The sequence below is a fragment of the Pygoscelis adeliae genome, unplaced genomic scaffold, assembly GCF_000699105.1.
Source record: "Pygoscelis adeliae isolate BGI_AS28 unplaced genomic scaffold, ASM69910v1 Scaffold331, whole genome shotgun sequence".
Lineage (NCBI taxonomy): Eukaryota > Metazoa > Chordata > Aves > Sphenisciformes > Spheniscidae > Pygoscelis > Pygoscelis adeliae.
In genome coordinates this window covers 431,955-452,152 of record NW_008824037.1, presented here as the reverse complement: position 1 = coordinate 452,152, position 20,198 = coordinate 431,955, and the positions used below count along the sequence as shown (strand labels likewise).

The 20,198-nt window shown below is 37.7% G+C and overlaps 1 protein-coding gene across 1 annotated transcript; it reads left to right on the top strand.

Annotated features, from left to right (window-relative positions):
* The first annotated feature begins 26 nt into the window (after positions 1-26).
* INPP5K (inositol polyphosphate-5-phosphatase K) lies at positions 27-17,946 on the top strand. The gene is made up of 12 exons (XM_009333446.1): positions 27-86; positions 2,494-2,601; positions 3,294-3,402; positions 6,337-6,453; positions 6,785-6,957; positions 8,455-8,566; positions 9,137-9,246; positions 11,581-11,773; positions 12,022-12,159; positions 12,683-12,766; positions 14,031-14,135; positions 15,224-17,946. The coding sequence occupies exons 1-12, from the start codon at positions 40-42 to the stop codon at positions 15,320-15,322; spliced, it is 1,395 nt and encodes a 464-aa protein (XP_009331721.1). The 5' UTR covers positions 27-39; the 3' UTR covers positions 15,323-17,946.
* Positions 17,947-20,198: the final 2,252 nt, after the last annotated feature.

Sequence of the window (20,198 nt, the reverse complement as noted above, 5' to 3'; positions counted from 1 at the left end):
GAGCCTCCGCCGTCCGCTTACGCGACTGGAACCCCGGGCATGGAGCCTGCGGGGCCGGCGCAGCGCGGCGCCGTGAGGGAGCTGAGGTGAGCGGGCGGAGGCGTGAGGCGCAGGTCGGAGCGCGGCTTTTCCGAGGACGGGAGAAAAGTAGCTAAGTCGTTAGGTAATTAGCTGAGAATTAGCGAAACTTGTGTTTCTGCTTATTAACAGGGAGTTATACTAATTGGCGATGTTACGTAGTCATATGAAATAGAGAAGAAAAGCCGCTTTTCTGATTTGAAAGCGTCTGGAGGCGTCTCGGGGAGGCTCACGGGGTATTGTTTGGGTCCTCAGGACTTTCCAGAGACCTACTTACGTTTAACGGGGGCAAGATCTACCGCGCTTGCTGTTAACGTGTCTAGAGCCTCAGATTTGTCGCTTTTCGTGAGGAGGAAGGAGCTTGAATAAATCCTTGGCTTCTGCTTTTACGGTGTTTTTACATTCCGTCTTCACGTTGCGTCTCCTGTGGTGATAAGCTGCGGTGCCTCGCGCCGTGGGCTCGGGTCACTGAATCATGTCAGGCATCAGTGACACTAGATAACGCCTTCGTTAGTTTGCTTGTGTTTAGGAACGTGTTTGCAGAAAGCATACCTGAGACTGTACTCCAGCGGTGCTGAAAGCTTCCAGAATAGTTTGAGCAGTGTCTCCTCCCTTTGGTGACGGCTGTCTTTGTGGCATCGGATGAAAATTGGTATCGCTCTAGTCTCCCCTCCTTGCTGTGGGCAGTACTTGTGAAGTAGTCGGGAGCATCAGTAGACCTTTGGGACTGCATAATGCTGTAGGTTATTTGCTTTGCGGATGCATGTACATTCCTCACTGTTACGTTTTTCCTGCAGACGTAGTCATAACCTACAGTGAAACTGAATTATTAAGGATGTGCTTGAAATTCTTACAAGTATTTTTTCCTTTGATGTAAATTCTAGCATTGCAGTCTTTCCTGTGTTCTTATCAGTAGTGTGGATACTGGGCACTTTGAGGAATTTAGTTTCTGTCAGTAATGACTGATGACTTCAATATTATTTCAGTTTTGTTTAATCAGATAATTGTCTTACAAAATTAGTAACTGGAGAGTGTTCCCAAGTGATACATCTCTGATGGCAGAATTAGATCTGCAGCATATATATCTTCCCCCCTCCCCCTAGAAATTTGTTTTAGAATAGCTTTTGGCTGACTTCAGTGTAGCCTTACAAAGAGAAATTAGGGGTCATTTTAGTCCAGTATGCAAGGTCACTTTCCAGCTCTTCCACATATATTGTGTGTCACCTTGAGCAGGCAGTTGATGGGGGGATAAAAATATGGCTCTAATAATGGATGTATTGGTGGGATTCACTGTTTAACTGTCAGTGTTTATAAGGTCCTTATAGGACCCTAAGATGGATGGAAAATTAACAGCTTGTTATTCTTTAAGTCTGTCTAACGTATAACAAGAGTGACGGTAAAGTGAATACCTTTTTAGACGTTCTGATACTGAAATTACCATCTTATAAAGAAATAATAGACAAGTCTTATGACACGTGAATGTTTCTGGCAGCGCTGGAGAGGAGCAGTAGCTTTGCTTGGTTTTGGTCAGAACTGTGTATTTGTATGTTTGGGAGCTGGAGATTATATTTCTACTAGCCTACAGATGGAGGCACATGATTGATTCAAATCAACAATAAATTCTTTTAAATCTTGAGCTTATAGAATTAACCACATTAAATCTATTATGAAGAAACAATTCGCTGTGTGAGGTCGGATGTGATTGCAGCTTTTGTAACAACCCATTGAGCGTGGTGGTAATGCTACAGGTTTTTTTTCAGCGTTGCTGCATCTACATTTGTCCTTTTGTGTTAGAAGCAATGCTGAATTTCACACGAGTGAAAACTTGATCTGGAAGACCCTCAGCCATCTGTTTCTTTTATACTTAGGATTTTAATGGGCTAGTCCTTCAGAGCATAGTTATTCTTTTCTTTTGAGCAAATGGCATCCTTCAGTAGTGAAGATGCATTTCAAGATTCAGCCGCCCTCTCCCTAAACGATTTAGAAAGCCTGCACAACTTGCGCAGCCGTTCTGCGAGTTTCAGCAGCACAGGGTCCAGCGGCCGCTTGCAGCTCCGTCAGCGAGTAGCCCGGCTTATGGCTTGTGTAGAGGACATCAGTTCGGATGATGAAATTCATGAAGAAGTGTCTCGCACTCTAGATGAAGCTTTCCTTATCTGGGGGAAAAAGCTGAAGGATAAGTGGCAAGAATTCAGGTTTTGTTCCCTCTAGTTGATTGTTTTTGTGGTGGTGGTTGGGTTTTTTTAATGCTAGCTAATAAATAGACTTCTGATTGATGAAAAGTGACAGGAAATCTTTGTTTTCTGTAGGTAGAAATTCTGCGGGAAAACTAGATGCTCTTAGGGTTGGTTACCTGTTCACGTTTCAATTTTAGCATTGGTTTTGTGTGATGTTTGTTTGTTTGTTTGTTTGTAGACTACACTTAGTTACCTGGAATGTGGGCACAGCTTCTCCACCTCCTGATGTCACTAGTTTACTTCAGCTCAATTCACTGGGCCCGACTATGGATATGTATGTTATAGGGTAAGTATATGTTAGAGAACGTCCTTTGTAAGTTTATTGCAAAACTGCAAGTCTCAACAGCTTACTGTCTGTTTTGGGAGGACTGTCCTATGTGAATCACTGCCTAGGAGGTGGTTTAACACTATTGCTAACAGGAGGTGAAGACTAGAGTTAGTGACTTAGACCAGAGATAATTTACAGCAAGAGAATCTTCGCTCCTTTCTGCTGTTGTTTTGTTACAAAATATAGACTATCTTTTTTCTAAACACATAAAAAGTTTTTGGCTGCTGTTTTCTTTGTTGGCACATAGAGGCATATTCATTTTGATATGAAAGTTATCTAAAATTGAGCATGTTTTAAACAAATTGGTGCAAGCTTATTAGGCACAATCTGCTATCATGTTTTCCAAACTTTCTTGACATTTTAAAGACCTGACTGTCAGGTTATTTGTCATAACATATCTCGAGTCTAGTGTTGCCTTAAACTCTGTCTTCAGGTATATATAAGCTCCTTTAACTTTGCTTTTCTCAGGGTTAGATGTGTTAGACCTGTGAATGGGTTAAACTGCTTGTAAATGGGAAACTGGACAGCAAGAAATTTCTGACCTACACTGGGAGAGGTCTGGTTAGGATGTTGTGGTCTGTGTTCTGAAAAGGTTATATGAATTCTGTCAAAACCAAGTGATACAGTGTGAGTAATCTTGGTGTATTCAGCTTACAGGAGGTGAACTCAAGGATCACAAATTTTCTGTCTGACTTGGCATTTGATGATCCATGGAGCATTTTTTTCATGACCGTATTGTCTCCATTGGGATATATCAAGGTAATTGTTTACATCTCTTAAATGTCACAGCAGTGAAGGAAAATGTCTTCCCCAGCTCCATTCAGATTTTTCTTTTTCCCCTCAAACTCTGCATAAAAGACAAGTTGATGGTGTTTTTTGCAGTTGTCAGTCACTTCCATAGGTACATTTATCTTAGAAGTGACTCTTCATCACACTTGTGTTTTCCTGGTTTGTTGATAAAGGGAATTTTAATTTTTGTCTATTAATAATAATGTCCTTAATTTTAGCAGTAAAAATTGGACATATGGTTTTTCATTTCTCACTTGGAATAGTTGGGGAGTTTTGATGCTTTTGCAGCTCAAATGTCAAACAGCCAGCAAGAAGTTGTTCAAATATACTGGCAATGGCCTGTGTAAGTGCTGCAGAACCATGTGATGAATAGAAAAATACTCCTGTCCTAATAAGAATGCATTCTCAAGGAACAGAGTAATGAAGATTATTTAAAATGAAATGTGATGTAAACTTACACTCAACAACATATTTCTTGGGGCCACGATCTCTCTCTCTCTCTCTCGTTTGTAGAAAATTTTTTTGCTCTGTGCAATATTGGGGAACTGTATTGTGATGCTTCTAATGTAGTCTGCTTAAGTACCTGCTTTCACTATAAATATCCCAAGCAATGGCAGTGATTTTTAAGATTGGTAAGGTTTCTTTTTCTTTTTTTTTTTCCAACTTGTTTGCGGGTGAAAATGAATTGCATATGCATAAAACAGGATTTTAGTGGGTATATATATTTTTCTGAGGACTTTGTTCCAGGTCTTCAGTCAAAAATGTTGTATGGTAGTTTAAATGACAAGAGTTTTGGTAATATCTGGGGTATAAGGTCAGCTAAGGAGCTAGCTATGTTAATAATGCAAACAATAAACATAGGAGAATATCCTGAATTTCTCTAATAAAGAGATATTAAAAGACTTTTGGACACTGTATTGGTTTTCTAAATCAAGCATTATTTCAGGGTGATTTTTCTGGGATGATTGTATTATCTGCATGCTAATCAGACTCAGTAGTTGTGCCATTCTTTTAACTGTAATTAAACAAAACAAAGGACCCATTGGGAATTATAAAAGGGAAAAAAACATTGTTCATTCTACTGTAAGTCATTGCTGATAAACATTCAAAATCTGGCTGTGGCCTGACATCCGGGCCCTGTATACAGGCAGTTAAAAAGAATTCCTAGTGGTATGCATGGTTGATTTTGAATTCTAATTTATAAATGTGGGACTTTGGACACACTAATGAATGGATGCTGCCACCTAACAGGACTTGATTAGCTCTAATAATAAGAGGGCACTGTCAGGCCAGGTCAAAATCAAAACAGGCAGCGAGGAGAGCTTATGCTAGGACTTACCTGTGAAGTTGGCTGAGGAGGAGAGGAACAGTTACCCCTTCTTTGCTGACCTGTGACAAGGTTGGGTGTAGAAGAGTAGTTGTCATCCTTGGGGCATTCTGTCCCTTCAATAACAGGGTCCATTTTCAGAGTGTTAAGTTGGTTGGAGTCAGTCAACTCTTTCACCATAAACAGAATCACGACCCCTCTTTGAAAGGTCTTTGCTTGATTTGGCACTGCGTATTGGTGGGACTAGTGCTAGTTCCAGCAGAGGAGGGATCCATTGTGTTTTGATGTTCGAGACCTACAGAGAGAAGAGGTTTCATATGGATCTTGAGAAGTGTCTGGGGACTGGTCCACAGGAGAATGAAATGTAGCAAATAATAAAGGGACTGAAAGATTTTGGTATCTCATGAACATAATTATGGAAAGGAGAATACTGGTTACACCAAATGTCTGATCAGATACAGATATTTATGCATTACCTAGTAATTGCAATCCATCATTTCAATATACTGTTTAGTATTTTGTTAGGTTCAAGGTCAATGAAAACATTAACATATATTCTGAAATCACTTAATTGTGTAGATGTGGAGGCAAAGAAAGGAGAAATTCTATTTTAAATTTTGGGCTGAGTTTGTGTACTTCTCCAGCAGTTGTATAGTTAGTGTTATTCTTAATATCAGGTTTTATTCTAATGTAGTCTTTCTCTAAGTTCATCCAGCATAAAATTGAACTACAATTAATATATTTCAATGTCTGTATTTTAAATTGAATCATTATCATTAAAACAAACACTTAAAATGAATTTTGTGTCTTGTGCCAGGAACATTGTACAGTTCATAAATTTTTGATGAAAAACATCTTTGTTAGGCTATTTACGCGCGCACACACACACACACACAAAAACCCCACAAAAAAACCCCAGTATCTTAAAGCTTAAACAGTGTCTTATGTGCTCCCTAAGCACCTTTGCTGTGGAAGTGTTCTGTAAATCAGTTTTTACAGGCATTGCAGGCAAGAGTTACTGCTGTTTGCAGCTCATTGTTTTTGCAAATGCCTCGGAGTAACTGCTGTGCTTTTTAGGCATTTTAATGGCATTTAGAATGATGAGTTATATGCTGAAGGGTGTTTCAGTTTGAAAAACTTGCTCCTGTTGGAGGACTTGTAGGTGTGCACTATTAAGGTTATAGGTGAAAAATCACGGATTTGGTTCTTCATGAACAGGATGCTTAAAGGTAGAAACAAGAGGCTAGTGAGGCAGAAGAAAGGTCTTTAAAGATGCTTGGGCAAAGACACGTGTTTTGAGGTCAACTTCAGATTTGTAATGTAATGTTACAACTAATGTAGATTGGTTGAGAGATTCATCAAAATTGTTGATAGGCAAGTCTACCGTAAGGATGTATTCCTTACAGCACTGAAACGCATCTGTGTTTACTGTGTCACAGTATTGAAGCCAGGCTTGGCAAGGGAATTGCATGACTTCTGCTATGGTATTCTTCGCCTAAAAGCTCCTATGAAGTAGACCCAAGGAATTCCGAACACCTCCCTGGAAATGACCGTTCCCTCTTTCGTATCTCTTCCAGCTCTCCTCTGTTCGCATGCAGGGATTACTACTTCTGGTCTTTGTGAAGCATGTCCACCTTCCTTTCATACGGGACATTCATACCCACTACACACGCACGGGCCTGTATGGATACTGGGTAAGGAATTATCTGAGACTTGATTGCCTTGGTTACTTAGGCTTGTGGTGCCTCTAAATGGTTTCACAGTGGGAGGGAAGATGTATGGTTTACTTAAAAATGAATAAACTGACAAGCAGTGAGACTCACTTGTTTGAACCTTGTATGCAAGTGTGCAGCACAGACCATAATTTTGCCAGTTTATTAGCTGATATACAACAACTTATGTAGGAAGAAATTATACTCATTTAAATCTGAATAGCAAGATTTAAAAATTTATAGGTGGTGTTAATAGTTATGTTTGCAGGTGTTAACTATAGTTTCAGAGAATGTTGTTCATCTTCCGTACCAGGGGAACAAAGGAGGAGTCACCGTTCGCATGGCTCTCTATGGTCACACAATTTGTTTCATGAACTGCCACTTGCCAGCTCACATAGAGAACACAGAGCAGCGGTTGGATGACTTTGAGAAAATTCTGGAAATGCAGTTTGAAGGAGAGAATATTCCAAGTACCTTGGATCATGAGTGAGTTGTTCAGACCCTGTTGTGTCTGTATTGTTTTTATCTGTAATATGGTAAACTCATGCACTGAAGAGTTTTGGTTTTAGAGTTTTCATCCATCGTTTTTACTTTAAATGTCTTTTCAGCCTTGACCCTGAATCCTGGGAGTAAAAGATAACCTGAAAGATGGAGTTCTATTTTGCAAGACTGTTGTCTTCCAGTCTTAAATTACATTAAATTTGTTAGCATATGTACTGCACATGTGATGTGCTGGAGAGCTTTAGAAGCTAAAGCCCGTTTATATCAAAAATCCTTTAGATCACTGTTAAACGTTTATCCTCCCTTTTTGGGGAGATTTGTGTTATGTTTTGGGCCATTTTTACTGCTGTAATTTTAGTATCTGGCTGAGGGCTTATCCGCCTTTAAAACCTTGATTGATGATTTCTGTAGCTATATGAATTGTACTTCCCTCAGGTGTCTCACAAAAAAAAAAAAGAAAAAAAAACCTGATTTGGGCCACTAACTGAGCTCTTGTTCCTTAATTCTGCAGGAATTATTTATATGTTCTGTTGTTTTCATGTGCTGGAGTCTAAAGACTGTAACAGAATGACTTTAAAAGGGTTGAGAAAAACATTTTAGTTTGGTAATTTTGGGGGTTTTTTTTATACTCATGAAACTGCCAGGACAGATAAATCCAGAATAGATATGTAATATCACTTTAATTGTTAATGAGTTCATTAAAATTAGGTAAAAATGCACGACACATGAGTTACAAAATCACTACTTTTCCTACCTTAGTATAACTGTTTGATATTTTGATTTAATGTGTTTCATTTTCTCGATTATGTGCATGGGGATGTACCAAATCACCTACTGTTATCTTCTAAGAAGACATTACAAATGGCATTAAAATAAAGGTGTTGTTTCCATAAGATCAAGTTTGCAGTATTCACCCCTGAACAAAATGTTGAAAGTAGAGATTTTCAAAGAGAAGTTAATTTACTTGAAAAGACAGCTTTCCTGTTGGTTAAAACATTGCCAATAATACACTCCAGTGCTTCATAATAATAACTTTCTTTCCTAATGACGATACAACACTCAATATGTATCCCTGCTTTCTCAAGGCACTAAACCAGAGCTGCTGTATAGGTCATGGATTTTGTGAATTATTTTACCTACTGTTAAAATTTAATTCTAAATCTGTCTTTAATAGAGATGTAAGTTGTTAGGAGACTCGGGATAAGTTAATACCCAGGCAGTAATGAGCAAGCGGCAGGGATGCAAGGGATAATTTATTATTTCAATTCCTTTAAATTTTTTGATTAGCAGCAAGTTATCCCTGTGTAAGCTTATCTGTAACTACTTAATGTTTGTGTGTAAGCTGTTTAGATTAAGTAATATAAGTGATTAGAGCACCTAATTAGCGTAATGGCTTATATTCTATTGAATTCTTCCCTCATGTTAATGGATTCCTATAAATCTTCCTTGTTTTTTTGCTTTGCTTTTTTTTTTTTTTTAAAGTGTTCTCTTCTGGTTTGGAGATCTAAACTTCCGGATAGCAGATTATGGCATACATTTTGTCCGAGAATCAATAAATAACAAGCGTTACAATCTGCTGTGGGAAAAGGACCAGGTATGTTGTCTTAATCTGTTTCGGGGTTTTGTTTATTGGTTTGGTTTGGTTTGGTTTGAATGCATACAAACACGACATGGTAGTTAACATTACCTCTTGAGTTTCTAATTTCTATTAAAGAACACAAATTCAGAGTCGTGAGGTGGAACAGATCTAGCTGTTCGTTCTCTCTCTCTTCTCAGTCATAAGCCCCAATTAATTGCAAACTACTTCTGCTTTTGTTTAGTCTCTTACTCATTTGCAATGCTCGTGTTTGAAGCTTTCTTCATGGCTTGTGAATTGTTCCTCACCTTAATTTCTTCCTCCTTTTTTCTTCTCCCAAGAATTATTTTTAAGAGAAGCTTATTCTGGAATTTGTTTTGAGTAGAACTGCTACAAGACTTTTAAACAGATCGTGTCAAAAGTTCTGGCAGTAACAAAGAGGCACTTATGAATTTACCTTTCAAATATGTTGTACTGACTGAGATGTTAAATTCTTCTTGGAAGATGCTTTCTCATCTCCTTTCCCAATTGCCCTTTCAGCTCTGATTTTTAAACATAATCTTTGAAAGTTACTTTTTATTTCTGCAGTTAAATATGGCAAAAAAGAAGGAAGCATTTCTTCAGGAATTCATAGAGGGTCCTCTGCAGTTTAAACCCACCTACAAGTTTGACCTTTATTCGGATGTATATGATACAAGGTAAAAGCATAAGATGAGTTTAGATGTGGAATATTAGAGTGAATGTGGTGCTTGACTAAATATCACTTCATTAAGCAAACCTGAATTTCCGGAATGTACTGGTTAGCTGGGTCTATTGAGCTATTCTGTTAGGCTCATTCAGTGGTTAAATCTGAATAAATTAATATTTCTGGCTGAAGAAGCCTGAGTCTGCTGATTGCATGAGGGAAGTAGTGAAACAACCCAGCTTTCTTTTTGGAAAGACTGGATTAACAGAATAAACCGGTGCTTGTTTAAGCTACTTCTTTTTTGTTCTTTAAAAGTGCGCATTGGTTGTCAGAAATGAGCAAAAGGAAAAGAGTAATTGTCTGCAATTTTTGTTTTCCTTGTCTGTTTAAGCATTTCATTTGATACTGCTGGTATTTGAAAATAAATGTAAATGTGTCGTTATAAATTATTTTAAGTTGAAAATGGAGCAGCTTAAGTCTCCAAAGTTTTTCTCTGACGCTAAAGTTTGTTGTTAAGTATTAGCCTTATGTTTCAACAGAAGGATAAGTTCCTGTCCAAACAGGGGTTTTGTACTGATCTTTTTCTTTACTTCCAGAGAGCAGAAGTCCCTGTTTTGGTTTAAGTAAGAAGAGAACTTTCTGGATTTCATAGATTTGTAAATATTTCAGAATCAAAACAATGCTCCTTCCTGAGCTTTTGATTTGATTTTTGTGAAATATTTGAAAATCAGATGACAGCTGATTTTCTTCAGGGATTTTCTGAACCTGTCTGAAAGCTGTAGTGTTATCTACTCTGCTGTTGCACTTAATAGTGGAAGTTTATTCATTTGGATCCAAAGACGTTTGGCTCCCTAATTGAGTGTGAAGAGATATAATGGGACCAGCAGTAAATCCACTTAACAGAAAATACTTAGAGTAATCCAAACCTAGACATTCTAGGAATGAGTCATAGCCTAATAGTCTGTATTGGCTCATTTAAAGGACAGAAAGTGTGCTTACACATACTGTGTGCATGCTGCTGTTAAAGCTAGCAGAGATATTTTGGTCGGATAGGGGGTGATCAGTAGACCTCAAGGCACGCACCCTTGAAAAGTGTGCTTTATATGAAGCACACAGTATTTTGTTATCTTTGATACTTTTTCAATGTGGATTTTGAGGTTTTGTTTCCCATCTAACATGCCGTTTTCTGTAAAATAGTGAGTATATTAACTTAAGCTGTTCTTTTGGTATTTTCTTGCACAGCAGAGCAGACATATGGCAGCTCATAAAGATTTCTGTCGGTTTATATAATTACTGGAATAAGTGGGATGTGGCCCCTTAGTCATTTAAAATCTTTCCACCTTATTAAAGGTGAGTCAGACTTGTAAATGGGAAGAGGTAAAACAAAAGTATGTTTTGAATATTGAACTAAATGGCATTTACAGTTTATGATGATTTTGATATTCAAAGTTATTAAACTGACAGTTTTCCTTACACATCCTGCTCATTAACTTTTATAATTCAATCCAGTCCATTCTAATTCCTCTTCCATAGGGTATGATCTTTTCTCCATTTCAATTTGAAGTGATACATCCGTACAGAGAGTTGCTGTTAAGTATTCCTCCCACTACAGAGAGAACCACGAAAGGCTCATGTCTTATTGATATGGTATAAAAGGAAACTCTGAATTATGATTACAGTTTGATGTATGGCACAGTTGCAGGTGGCAGGCACAACTTTCTTGATTATGGAATCTTTAAAGCCTTTTGTTATGAGACAGCAATAGCTTGCAAACTTGAAATGCAGGGTAGTACAAGTTAGAGGAACTTTAAATAAAGCATTGCTGTGTCACCTGTGATTAGTATAAGCTACCTAAGTTTGTCCATTTTTTGTTGTTAAAAGAAACTTGTTCTCAAATGTTTTGAATAATTTCAAACATCATTCAGACTCTTCCTATGTCTTCCTGAACTTTATGCCCCTTTTCTCAGAATAACTATATATTTGAAGCTTGGGGCAGTTGCTGTATTATCTCAATGTTCTTGCATGTTTTTATGGAGTGTTTTAGGAGAAAGTATCATTTCCTGTATGAAGCTGACTAACCCATTGAAATGCCCTTCTCCCCTTCATTTTACTCCTCTCTCAGAAACCTATGAAACTTATCTGTGCTAAATGGAGTTGAGTTCAAATTAAGGAAACCTTGGTTGTAAAGCATATTGAACAGAGCTGTAAAATGAAGCTTGGATGTGATTGCCTTCTTTTATTAATATGTATCTGACAGTCTTTCAACTTTGAGTAGATTTTGCATAGTATTCTTAGCTTTTGGCAACGTATTTTCTTCTCATTTCACTTTTATCTTATGCTTTTGCAGTGAGAAGAAAAGAAAGCCAGCATGGACTGATAGAATTCTTTGGAGAGTGAAAAATCTCTGCCAGCATGCATCAAAAGAAGACGAATTCGCTGCAGAAGAACAGACAATATCTGTTACTTTGAATAACTATATCAGTCACATGAGCTATGGCATCAGCGATCACAAACCTGTTACAGGAACTTTTGGGCTTGAGGTGCTGTCCCAGTTATGTTGTTAAAAAAAAATTTTGTTTTACTAAGTCTTGCCTTACAGAAGCTGGTTTTCTAAACTTTGTAAGTCATAACCTCTGTTTCATTCTGATTATGTGAAGGCAGCAAATTGCTTTCAGGTTATTTCCATTCAGTTAGGAGTCCCACAGCAGGTGTGGCAGAGAATAACTTGAAAAGAATAACTGAAAGAATGACAGACTTGACTGACGTTAAATTCTGTTCTTTTGTCTAGTTGAAGCCTCTTCTGTCAGATCCTTTGGTCATGCTGAATCCTGAGGGTGAGTGGAGCGCGGAACATGACGTTCTAATCAACTATTCTGCAGTGCCTGAATTCTCAAGCAGTGCTTGGGACTGGATCGGACTCTTCAAGGTAATGTTAGCGCATCGTGGCTCTTCACACTAATGAAGATGGTGAATATGACTGGAGGAGGTAGTCGATAGTCATTTGTCATAGGACATCATGATTCTTGCTAGTCATGTATCCTTATCCTTGATTGCCATAAGTTTCTGTAGGCTGACAGTTTAGTTGCATAGCATGCGAGCTCTTTCACATCCTTTAAGTTCTCTGCTAAGATAATGTAGTGATTTATTTATGTAAAATGGTGCAGAAGCTGTGAAAAGGAATTGTCCCCCCCCTAATGCCCGCAGTTCAAAAGATTTATACAGCAAAGAAAGAGCAAAAGAAAGTCAGCGGAAGGGTGAGAGAACAGAGCACTCGCACCCTCTCAGAAACTAAGGATTTGTGCATGCCCCCAAAATGTTTTGATCCTAAAAGTGAAGTGTTTTAGTTACTTCAGTGAAGTAGTAAGCATCTCTCTCACAACTTTGAGTTTTCCGTGTAGTATGGTTTTTGTTTCCTTCAGAAGGCTGATGGTTTGCATCTTTCTTTGCAGGTGGCTTTCAGGCATGTGAATGACTATGTTACTTATGCTTGGGTAGAAGATGATGAAATTTCTTCTAACAAAGATCGTAAACAAGTAAGCCAATTATATTTCTTTCTAATGTAGTTTTCCATAGAGTAGCATTCAAGGTCTATTTGTTCCATATCCCCTTCCTCTTACGGGTTCTGTATCTTCTTTCTCAGTCGAAGCTAATGGGGAGTGATATTACTATTTAAAATACCTCTTCCTAATTCTTACTAATTTTCAGGTAGTCTAGAACACTTTCTCGGGTGTGATCACATTGCTTAAGGGAATTGATGAAAAAGCAATTTATTCCTGTAGTGACTTTTCATCATATTAAAAACTAGTCATTTTAGATTTTGGTCTGTTTCTGCCACTGAAATAAGTAACTGGACATTTTTTCATCTGATTGTCAAACTCAGTCAATGTATCCTAAATATTTACTGTGTGATTTTTGTTACAGTTGTAAGTACCTAATGTTACTAACACAATTAGTTCCAGATATCTAATACAGCTACAGATTAGGGTTTCTTAGGCTTTTCTTCATTTTGACTATTGAGTGTTTTGGTCCCTCTTTAAAAACTGCTGTCTGTTACTTAGCTTTCTAGTAGTGCTTACCTAAAATGGTTTCAAACAAATAAACAAACAGAACTTATTTTGAATACAAATTATCTGTTTCCAGAGATATTTATCTGAACAAACAGAAATTCAAATTTAATTTTGGAGGCAGTGAGTGGAAGGATGGATGAGATTTTCCAGACAACAATGGAAAGCAGTTATTTATTGTTAGAGATGTTGTACGTTAGCTCCAAGTTCACAACAAGAGCCCAAATTGTATTGTACCAATATTCTGAATCTCAAAATTTCTCTGATATCATGCTTTCCTATCACTAAGCTTAAAAATCTAAGCACTATGAGTGCTGTTTTAGCAGGATACTGTGGGCTGCTGTTTAGGAACTTTAGGATCTTTAGGAACGGAGGTGGTGGGTTTGCTCTGCGGTTTCATGCAACAGCTTCTTGCCACCAGGAGGCAGTTCATCTCCCTCCTTGCTGTTCGTGTGGCCTTGCCCCTTCCCTTACAACAGCTCTGGGTTTCTTCTCACTTCTTGCTGAACCAAGTCAGCTTGCTAACTTGGATATTCTCTTTTCCTCCCTGACTTAGTTTTCAGATGGTTTCATGAGTTATTTCTGTCCTCGTCCTTTTTAGCCTTCGTTTAAAAACTTGCTTATATATAGTAAATACCGATTTTTATGGTGTCCTGAATGGCGGAGACTGCTTTTTTGTAAGCTTCTTTCTCTGTGGAAATTGCCCATTGCCTATTCTTATTCTTGTTGACAGGTTTACATGAGTGCTGCAGAAATACCTGATATGGGAGGAGAATTTTTGCTTTGTTATTATAGCAATAATTTCCAGTCAATAGTTGGTATCAGCCAGCCTTTTCAGGTAATATATTTGGAAGCTTTGATAAACGTTGATGTGATTTTTATTTCTTTTGCTTTCATGTGCATCTGAACATCGGTGTGTGCAGCTGTATTAATCCTGGGGGAGGTAGCAGCAGAAATAATTGCAAAAAGGATATGTGCTGGCTAACATGCTGTGGAAGAATTTGCTGATACGCTAAAAGACTCTGAGTAGCTATTTTTGCAACACGTTGTTGTAATGAAATAAGACAGGTTTCTCTCTCTCGGCTTTCATTTTTGGAACTTTAGGCTCTGTCAGTTAGGTCCCTAGTTTCTGTAAAGATGAGAACTCAGCTTAAATGCTGCCAAGTTTCTGACAGATTGTAAGTGAGCTCTTTGTGCTCCGTTCTGTGGTAGATTTGCACAGGAGTGCATCCTGTATATTTAGTCACTTGAATTTGGGAAAGACAGAACAACTGGAACTCAAGTTATTTGTTTAACAGGCTTCTTTGTTTAATTTCTGAAAGGATGACTTAACCTGCACAGACTAGATGAAGTGACCAAGCATTGCTGCTTCTACACAAGCACCTTTTGCCAAAATCACTTCGTTCGTGTACAATTTTCCGTGCTGTCATGGCTGTGCTAATGTGTTGTAGAATGGTTGAAGTGGAAGTTCTGCATTGTTGGTGGATGAAGGGGTTTTAGAAGACTCTGAAACTCCATTACCTTAAGGGATACAGTAATGAAAGTTGCCGGGCTGGCTGGTGTATCTCAGTGATACTGTTCGTATTTTTCTTTCTATATTGGTGAGAAACATTGCAGAGTCCAGTATTTCAGTTGTGTCTGAGCTTAACATCTACCACAAACTCTGCAGGATGGTTGTCAGTTGTATGTGGATACAACACACTATATGCCTTTCTTTTTGCATGACACTTAATGTTTTGATATCAGTTTAGTGGTTTTTTACTAGGTTTATTTAAAATTTCGTAATTGCTGCATAGATACATCACTTCTAATTTTCTCAGTTTCTAGCAAGTATGTAAGACATCTTTATATAATGGTGTATTGATAGTATAGAGCAACACAGTGTTTCTGAATGCGTTAATTTGTTTTTTAACTACTGTCTTCTAGATTCAGCCTAACAGAACGTTAATGGAAAAGGATCTGACACAGGAAGAGAACAGTTGGATGCAGAAACCTGACAATCTGGAATCGCACGATGAGTTCTGAAGGCAGAAAGAGCATTTAGTGGTCCTGATTCAGGAGTCAGATGATTCTTTGTCTTAGTGATTATAAGCTTTTACTCTTAGAAGATGGGAGTAAGACAGTGCAAGTAAGACAGGTAGGATTGTTCAGAAACTTTGTAAGCTCATAGAAGATAATTTATTGTTGAAACAGATATTTTTATTGTTATGGGGAGAGTAACTCTCTTGCACTGGATGAGAACCGTAAAAATAGCACCTAATGAATGCTGTATGTTTTAAGATGATAGACATTTCTAATACAATGATTTAACCTAAGTTAAGTTGCGATCTGTAATAGATTTTTAGGCTTGCTCCTTTTTTGTAGAGGATATTTTATTTACGATACAATATTTACTATGCTGTAACCACTTAATAATTGATTTCCAAATTTTGAGTTTAAATGAAGTTATTTAAAAAAGTATTTATTAGATACAGCTAGTTAGCTTGTTTTAAAATTTTATTTGACTTTCAAATGTAAGCTAATTACCTTTTGGGAAACACATGTGGCAACAAGTCACACGAAAACAAAATCTTTGGAGCGTGTGAATTCTCCTTTGGTAATAGATCCCTTCATGCCTTACTGATAACTGTTTGTAGGATTTTGCATTTCTGATTTTTCCAGATTGAGATATATTTATCAAAACACACTTTTCCTGATTTTTTTAATATTTTATAAAACAATTTAGCCATTTGCCTGTTGTGTTTCTCCCTCTGATTTAAAAAAGTAAAATTAAACCACTTTTACGCTAGTTCCTGGCTCAGAGTTAACCAGGATCCCACAATTTCTGAAAGAAATTGCTTAAGTTGAGAAATGCTTTTAGCATAGGTGAGCAGACCATAGTTCATGAAGCACTTGTTGGCAAAGAGCTGATGCTCATGGTACTAACCCCAATTGTTTTCTGTTATCATACTGAATTTAGAAAGCTAAAGCCATATTTAAGTACTTCCTGATACTATCCTGCCACATAATTGCTTTACTTACTACAGAGATGATGGGAATTACAAATGGGGAATTTCAGTGGAACAAGTTCGTTCTTATGGCATAATCTGTGCTACCAAAATTGTAAATCTCTTCAATTCATAAAATCGGTCTGCAAAATCTCTGTTTTTCTAGAGGTGCTTAGACCTTAATGTATCCTGTGCACTTGAGGGTGGAGATGGAATAAGAAACATCATGTACCTTTAAAAACCTGAAAGGTAGTTAGCTTCAGAAATGGTTTTGTTTCTTGATGAGGAAATAGAGATGTTTGGAAAGGATTGGAAGAGGCACCAACATTCACAGAATCTCAGACTGCAGTGCCGGAAAAGAGCACTTGTGAGTCTCCCATGTTCTAGATACACAGCTTCAATCTACCTACTCTGTATGGTAGGTAAAGTTAGTTACTAATCACTGTCATGTTGGTTACGGATGGAGAAGAGAAAATTCGGTCCAAGTGGAAGAGCAAAGCAAAGGATGTTGGTGTGCTTATGCTGGAACATTGCTTCAGAACGGAATGGATTCCTTTTTGCTGTTTTTCTCAAAGCCTTAGTTTTTTCAGGATTCTTTTGAGATAGAAAGTTAACACCTTGATGTGACATTTGTTTTGCAGTTACTTGCTTATATCATTCACTGTATAAAATCTTCTGGGGTCTGGGCATCTTTATATGCTGTGGAAACTGTAACATAAGTTAACTGGTTAGTTGCAGTATGGGGTTTAAGAACACGTAGCCTCTTAAAATTTTATTTAGTTGTATCTCAGCGTAGTGCTTGGTGTTGGGAACTGTTTCCAGTTGCAAGTAGCGACAGCAGGTTCAGAGGACACTGTGTTCATTGCATGGATTAAAACTGCCTTGAGGTTTACAGTCCATACATTCCTGTTAAACTTTGGAACAATATTAGAAACAGTTTTCACATTCATATCAGTCTTACAAGAATTTGTTTTGCACTAAATCTTTCAGATATGTGACTTTTCATGGCAATTAGGGCATCAGACAAATCCCTACCGAATTGCAGAGAGCTTGCAGTTCTTGAGTTGTACTCTGTTTCTGATTCTACTTGTGTAACTGTATTACCGTACTCCATGCAAGGAGATTCTGTGGAGAGCTCGCAGAACAGTGGTCTTTGAATTCCAGACCACAGCTGGCCATTTATTGTGGACCAAGATCCAGTTTCTTCTAATCAGGGTGCATCTGCTGTTCATGAGCAGCTCAGAGGGGGAGCCATACAGCCGCTTTACATGGGCAAGAAACTCAAGATCCTTAATGTTGTACGAGAGCTGATAACCCTCTCAATCACTGGACATAGAAGCTGCGTTTTGTAAACTAATCCGTTGAACCACAGGACTTCACTGAAAAAGCCCACAGCGGCTGTGACTGAATCTGCTTGTGTGTTTGTAGGATGCTGCACAGAACTGTATACTTCTTTCTTAAGTATTATGCACACATTAGCACTTTTGTTTACTACTATGGTAGCTTTTCAAACTATTCCATGACCTGTAATGATGCAATTTCTGATGAAATTTATCTTTCTTAAAACACCTTTGACTGGATGTTATAATCACTGGAAGTGTTTTTATACTCTTGTGTTTTCTTTTCATGTACCACTAAAATAAATCCTGGCAGTGAAGTGTTCTACATGGCCTCTATTAATTTGAGAACAAACAAATTGGTTTGGGTGGGGAGGATTAATTCATGCATGGTAACCTTTCTCCAAGAAACTTTGGTCATGTTTAATGTGCAGACACAACAGTATTTTAGAATGGAAATGTGTCAGTAATAACATACGCAGTAGGGCTTTGGACTGCAAAAGAAGGGCAAGGAGAAACACTATTTTTCTTTTGGACAAAGCAGAGTCATCTAATCTTTTTTTTTTCCATTTAAGTGAATCCAGTATTAAATTGACTTCTGTTGTGGATTTTCTGTCCCACCTCCCCCATTGAGGAGGTTTTGATATTTTCCTTGTAAAAATGCTCAAGCCACTTAAATTGCTTTCTTAATTTTTAAGAACAGGTTCTTCTAAATTCACTTTTTCACAGTGAATTTTTCACAGTATGATTTGAGATGTCTTTTTTTGTCTTTGTGAAAGATCTGCTACATGGTACTTCGTATTTTAAATTTTGTATGTTTTAATATAAATTTGCTATTGAATAATTTCCATCTAAGGGTAACTTTTCATAATTCCCTGCTGGTAGAGAATTTATTTTAAAATAGGAAATATGTCTACCAAGGAATGTTGTCCAGTATAGCCTCATTTAACTTCCATATATTTCTGATTCCTAGCTAACCTCAGGATGTGCAGGGTATCACTGCACATAGATAGTACAGCTCTGTGTAAACAGGAAATATTTCTAAGATGTCTTGCGTGTTTGTTAGACCCTAAAAATACGTTCTGATAAAGACTATTGTTTCTACTACCACTACTTCCTTCTCTGCTCTTGGACACTGAGTGACACTCAGATGAACTTGTCTCAATTAATGTACTGCAGTGGAAAGGGCAGTTGAACAAAGCTTGAATTAGGTTTTCCTTGAGAGAGGAAACGATACCTTTTTTGAGAACTCTGCATTACTGTGCAGAGGAATATTCTGATGGCCCTTTCTGTCCTTGGATATAGGGATTCGCTATTTGAAAGCGATTGAAATGAAGCAATTTCTTTTGTAATAACAAGATATAGAGATCACAGAAAGTTCCTGATACTCATCGCTGCATGAAGACCAATGTTATTTAACTTTATAACTCATGCATTAAGCAGATAATATCCTAGTTTCCTTATACCTGTTTTTTCTTTATACCAATCATGAAAGAGAGTGGAGAAAAATATTTTTGTGTAAAGATGGAAGTGTTTGAGGCCAGTTGTCTATATGCACAGCTTGCTTTCTCTTATCCTTAAGTCTCTCTCTTCAGGTGCAAGCTCAAACATTAGAGTTGTGTAGTACACAGGAGTGCAGAGTAAGCTATTCTTTGTGTGGCTGCTTTGTTCAGCCAAGGCAATGGCACTTATCGCCTGATGAATCTATGCAGTACACATTTAGTTGCTCTGGAGACTGATCTACTCAGGAGCTGTACTGAACTTGCCTGTTCAATTGCTTCAACTTCAGAAAAGTCACGTACCTGTGTGTGTACATCCCACCTCCCTGTATTACAGTGGAACTGTCATCTTCCCCTTACAAGGTCTCTGCAATTAAAAGAACATCTCATATGTGCAATCCAGAAAGTAGCGAGAGAAGCTGTGTGGGAGCTTTTGAAGCACAGGTTGCAAGAATCACTGGAGGAAAACAGTGAAGTCAGAGGAAGTATGAGATCTGGGAATGCAAACTGGTGTGAGGAAATGCAGAGGTGTGGGAAAAATTCAGAAAATCAGAATTTTCTAGCACCGCAAAAAGAAGTAAAACAGAATAGAAAACATTTTAACCTGTTAACCATATTTTGTTTGAAACTGACAGTTATCAAATACAGACGTCAGCCCTAGTAGGGAATGTTTCAGCATTGTTTATCAAATACGAGCTTTACTGTAACTGCGGTTTTAAAGTGTACTGCTTGGTCTTGGCAGAGACCACACTATGTTCCTCTCTTCCCTCTTCTATTTTGTTCTTTCTTTTATATATAAAAATTTTTCTTCAGCGTCTTTCTACTTTCTTTATCCTTTTCTTTTTTCCCTTCTTGTTCTCACTTGTAGCCCATTTTCAGAAGTTTTTTTGCACATAATTCTGGTAATCTGCATCACAGAAATCATTCCAGTTAAACAGCCCTCATGTTCTAGACTACTAATCTTCGTAATTTCTCTATATAGGAAGGGTAGATAAGATAGGCTAGGTATTGCTCATATTACTGAGTAGGGCGGTTTTGTTTGGGGAAGTGACAGTGATGTTTTTTTTAAATGTGATAA

What these genes read in the sequence shown, in the direction of transcription:
- INPP5K (XM_009333446.1), top strand. Translation starts at nt 40, where the DNA reads ATGGAGCCTGCGGGGCCGGCGCAGCGCGGCGCCGTGAGGGAGCTGAG. An exon ending in TGCTGTGGGAAAAGGACCAG is followed by an intron (nt 8,567 to 9,136) that starts GTATGTTGTCTT and finishes TTATTTCTGCAG; the next exon opens with TTAAATATGGCAAAAAAGAA. An exon ending in CTAACAAAGATCGTAAACAA is followed by an intron (nt 12,767 to 14,030) that starts GTAAGCCAATTA and finishes TCTTGTTGACAG; the next exon opens with GTTTACATGAGTGCTGCAGA.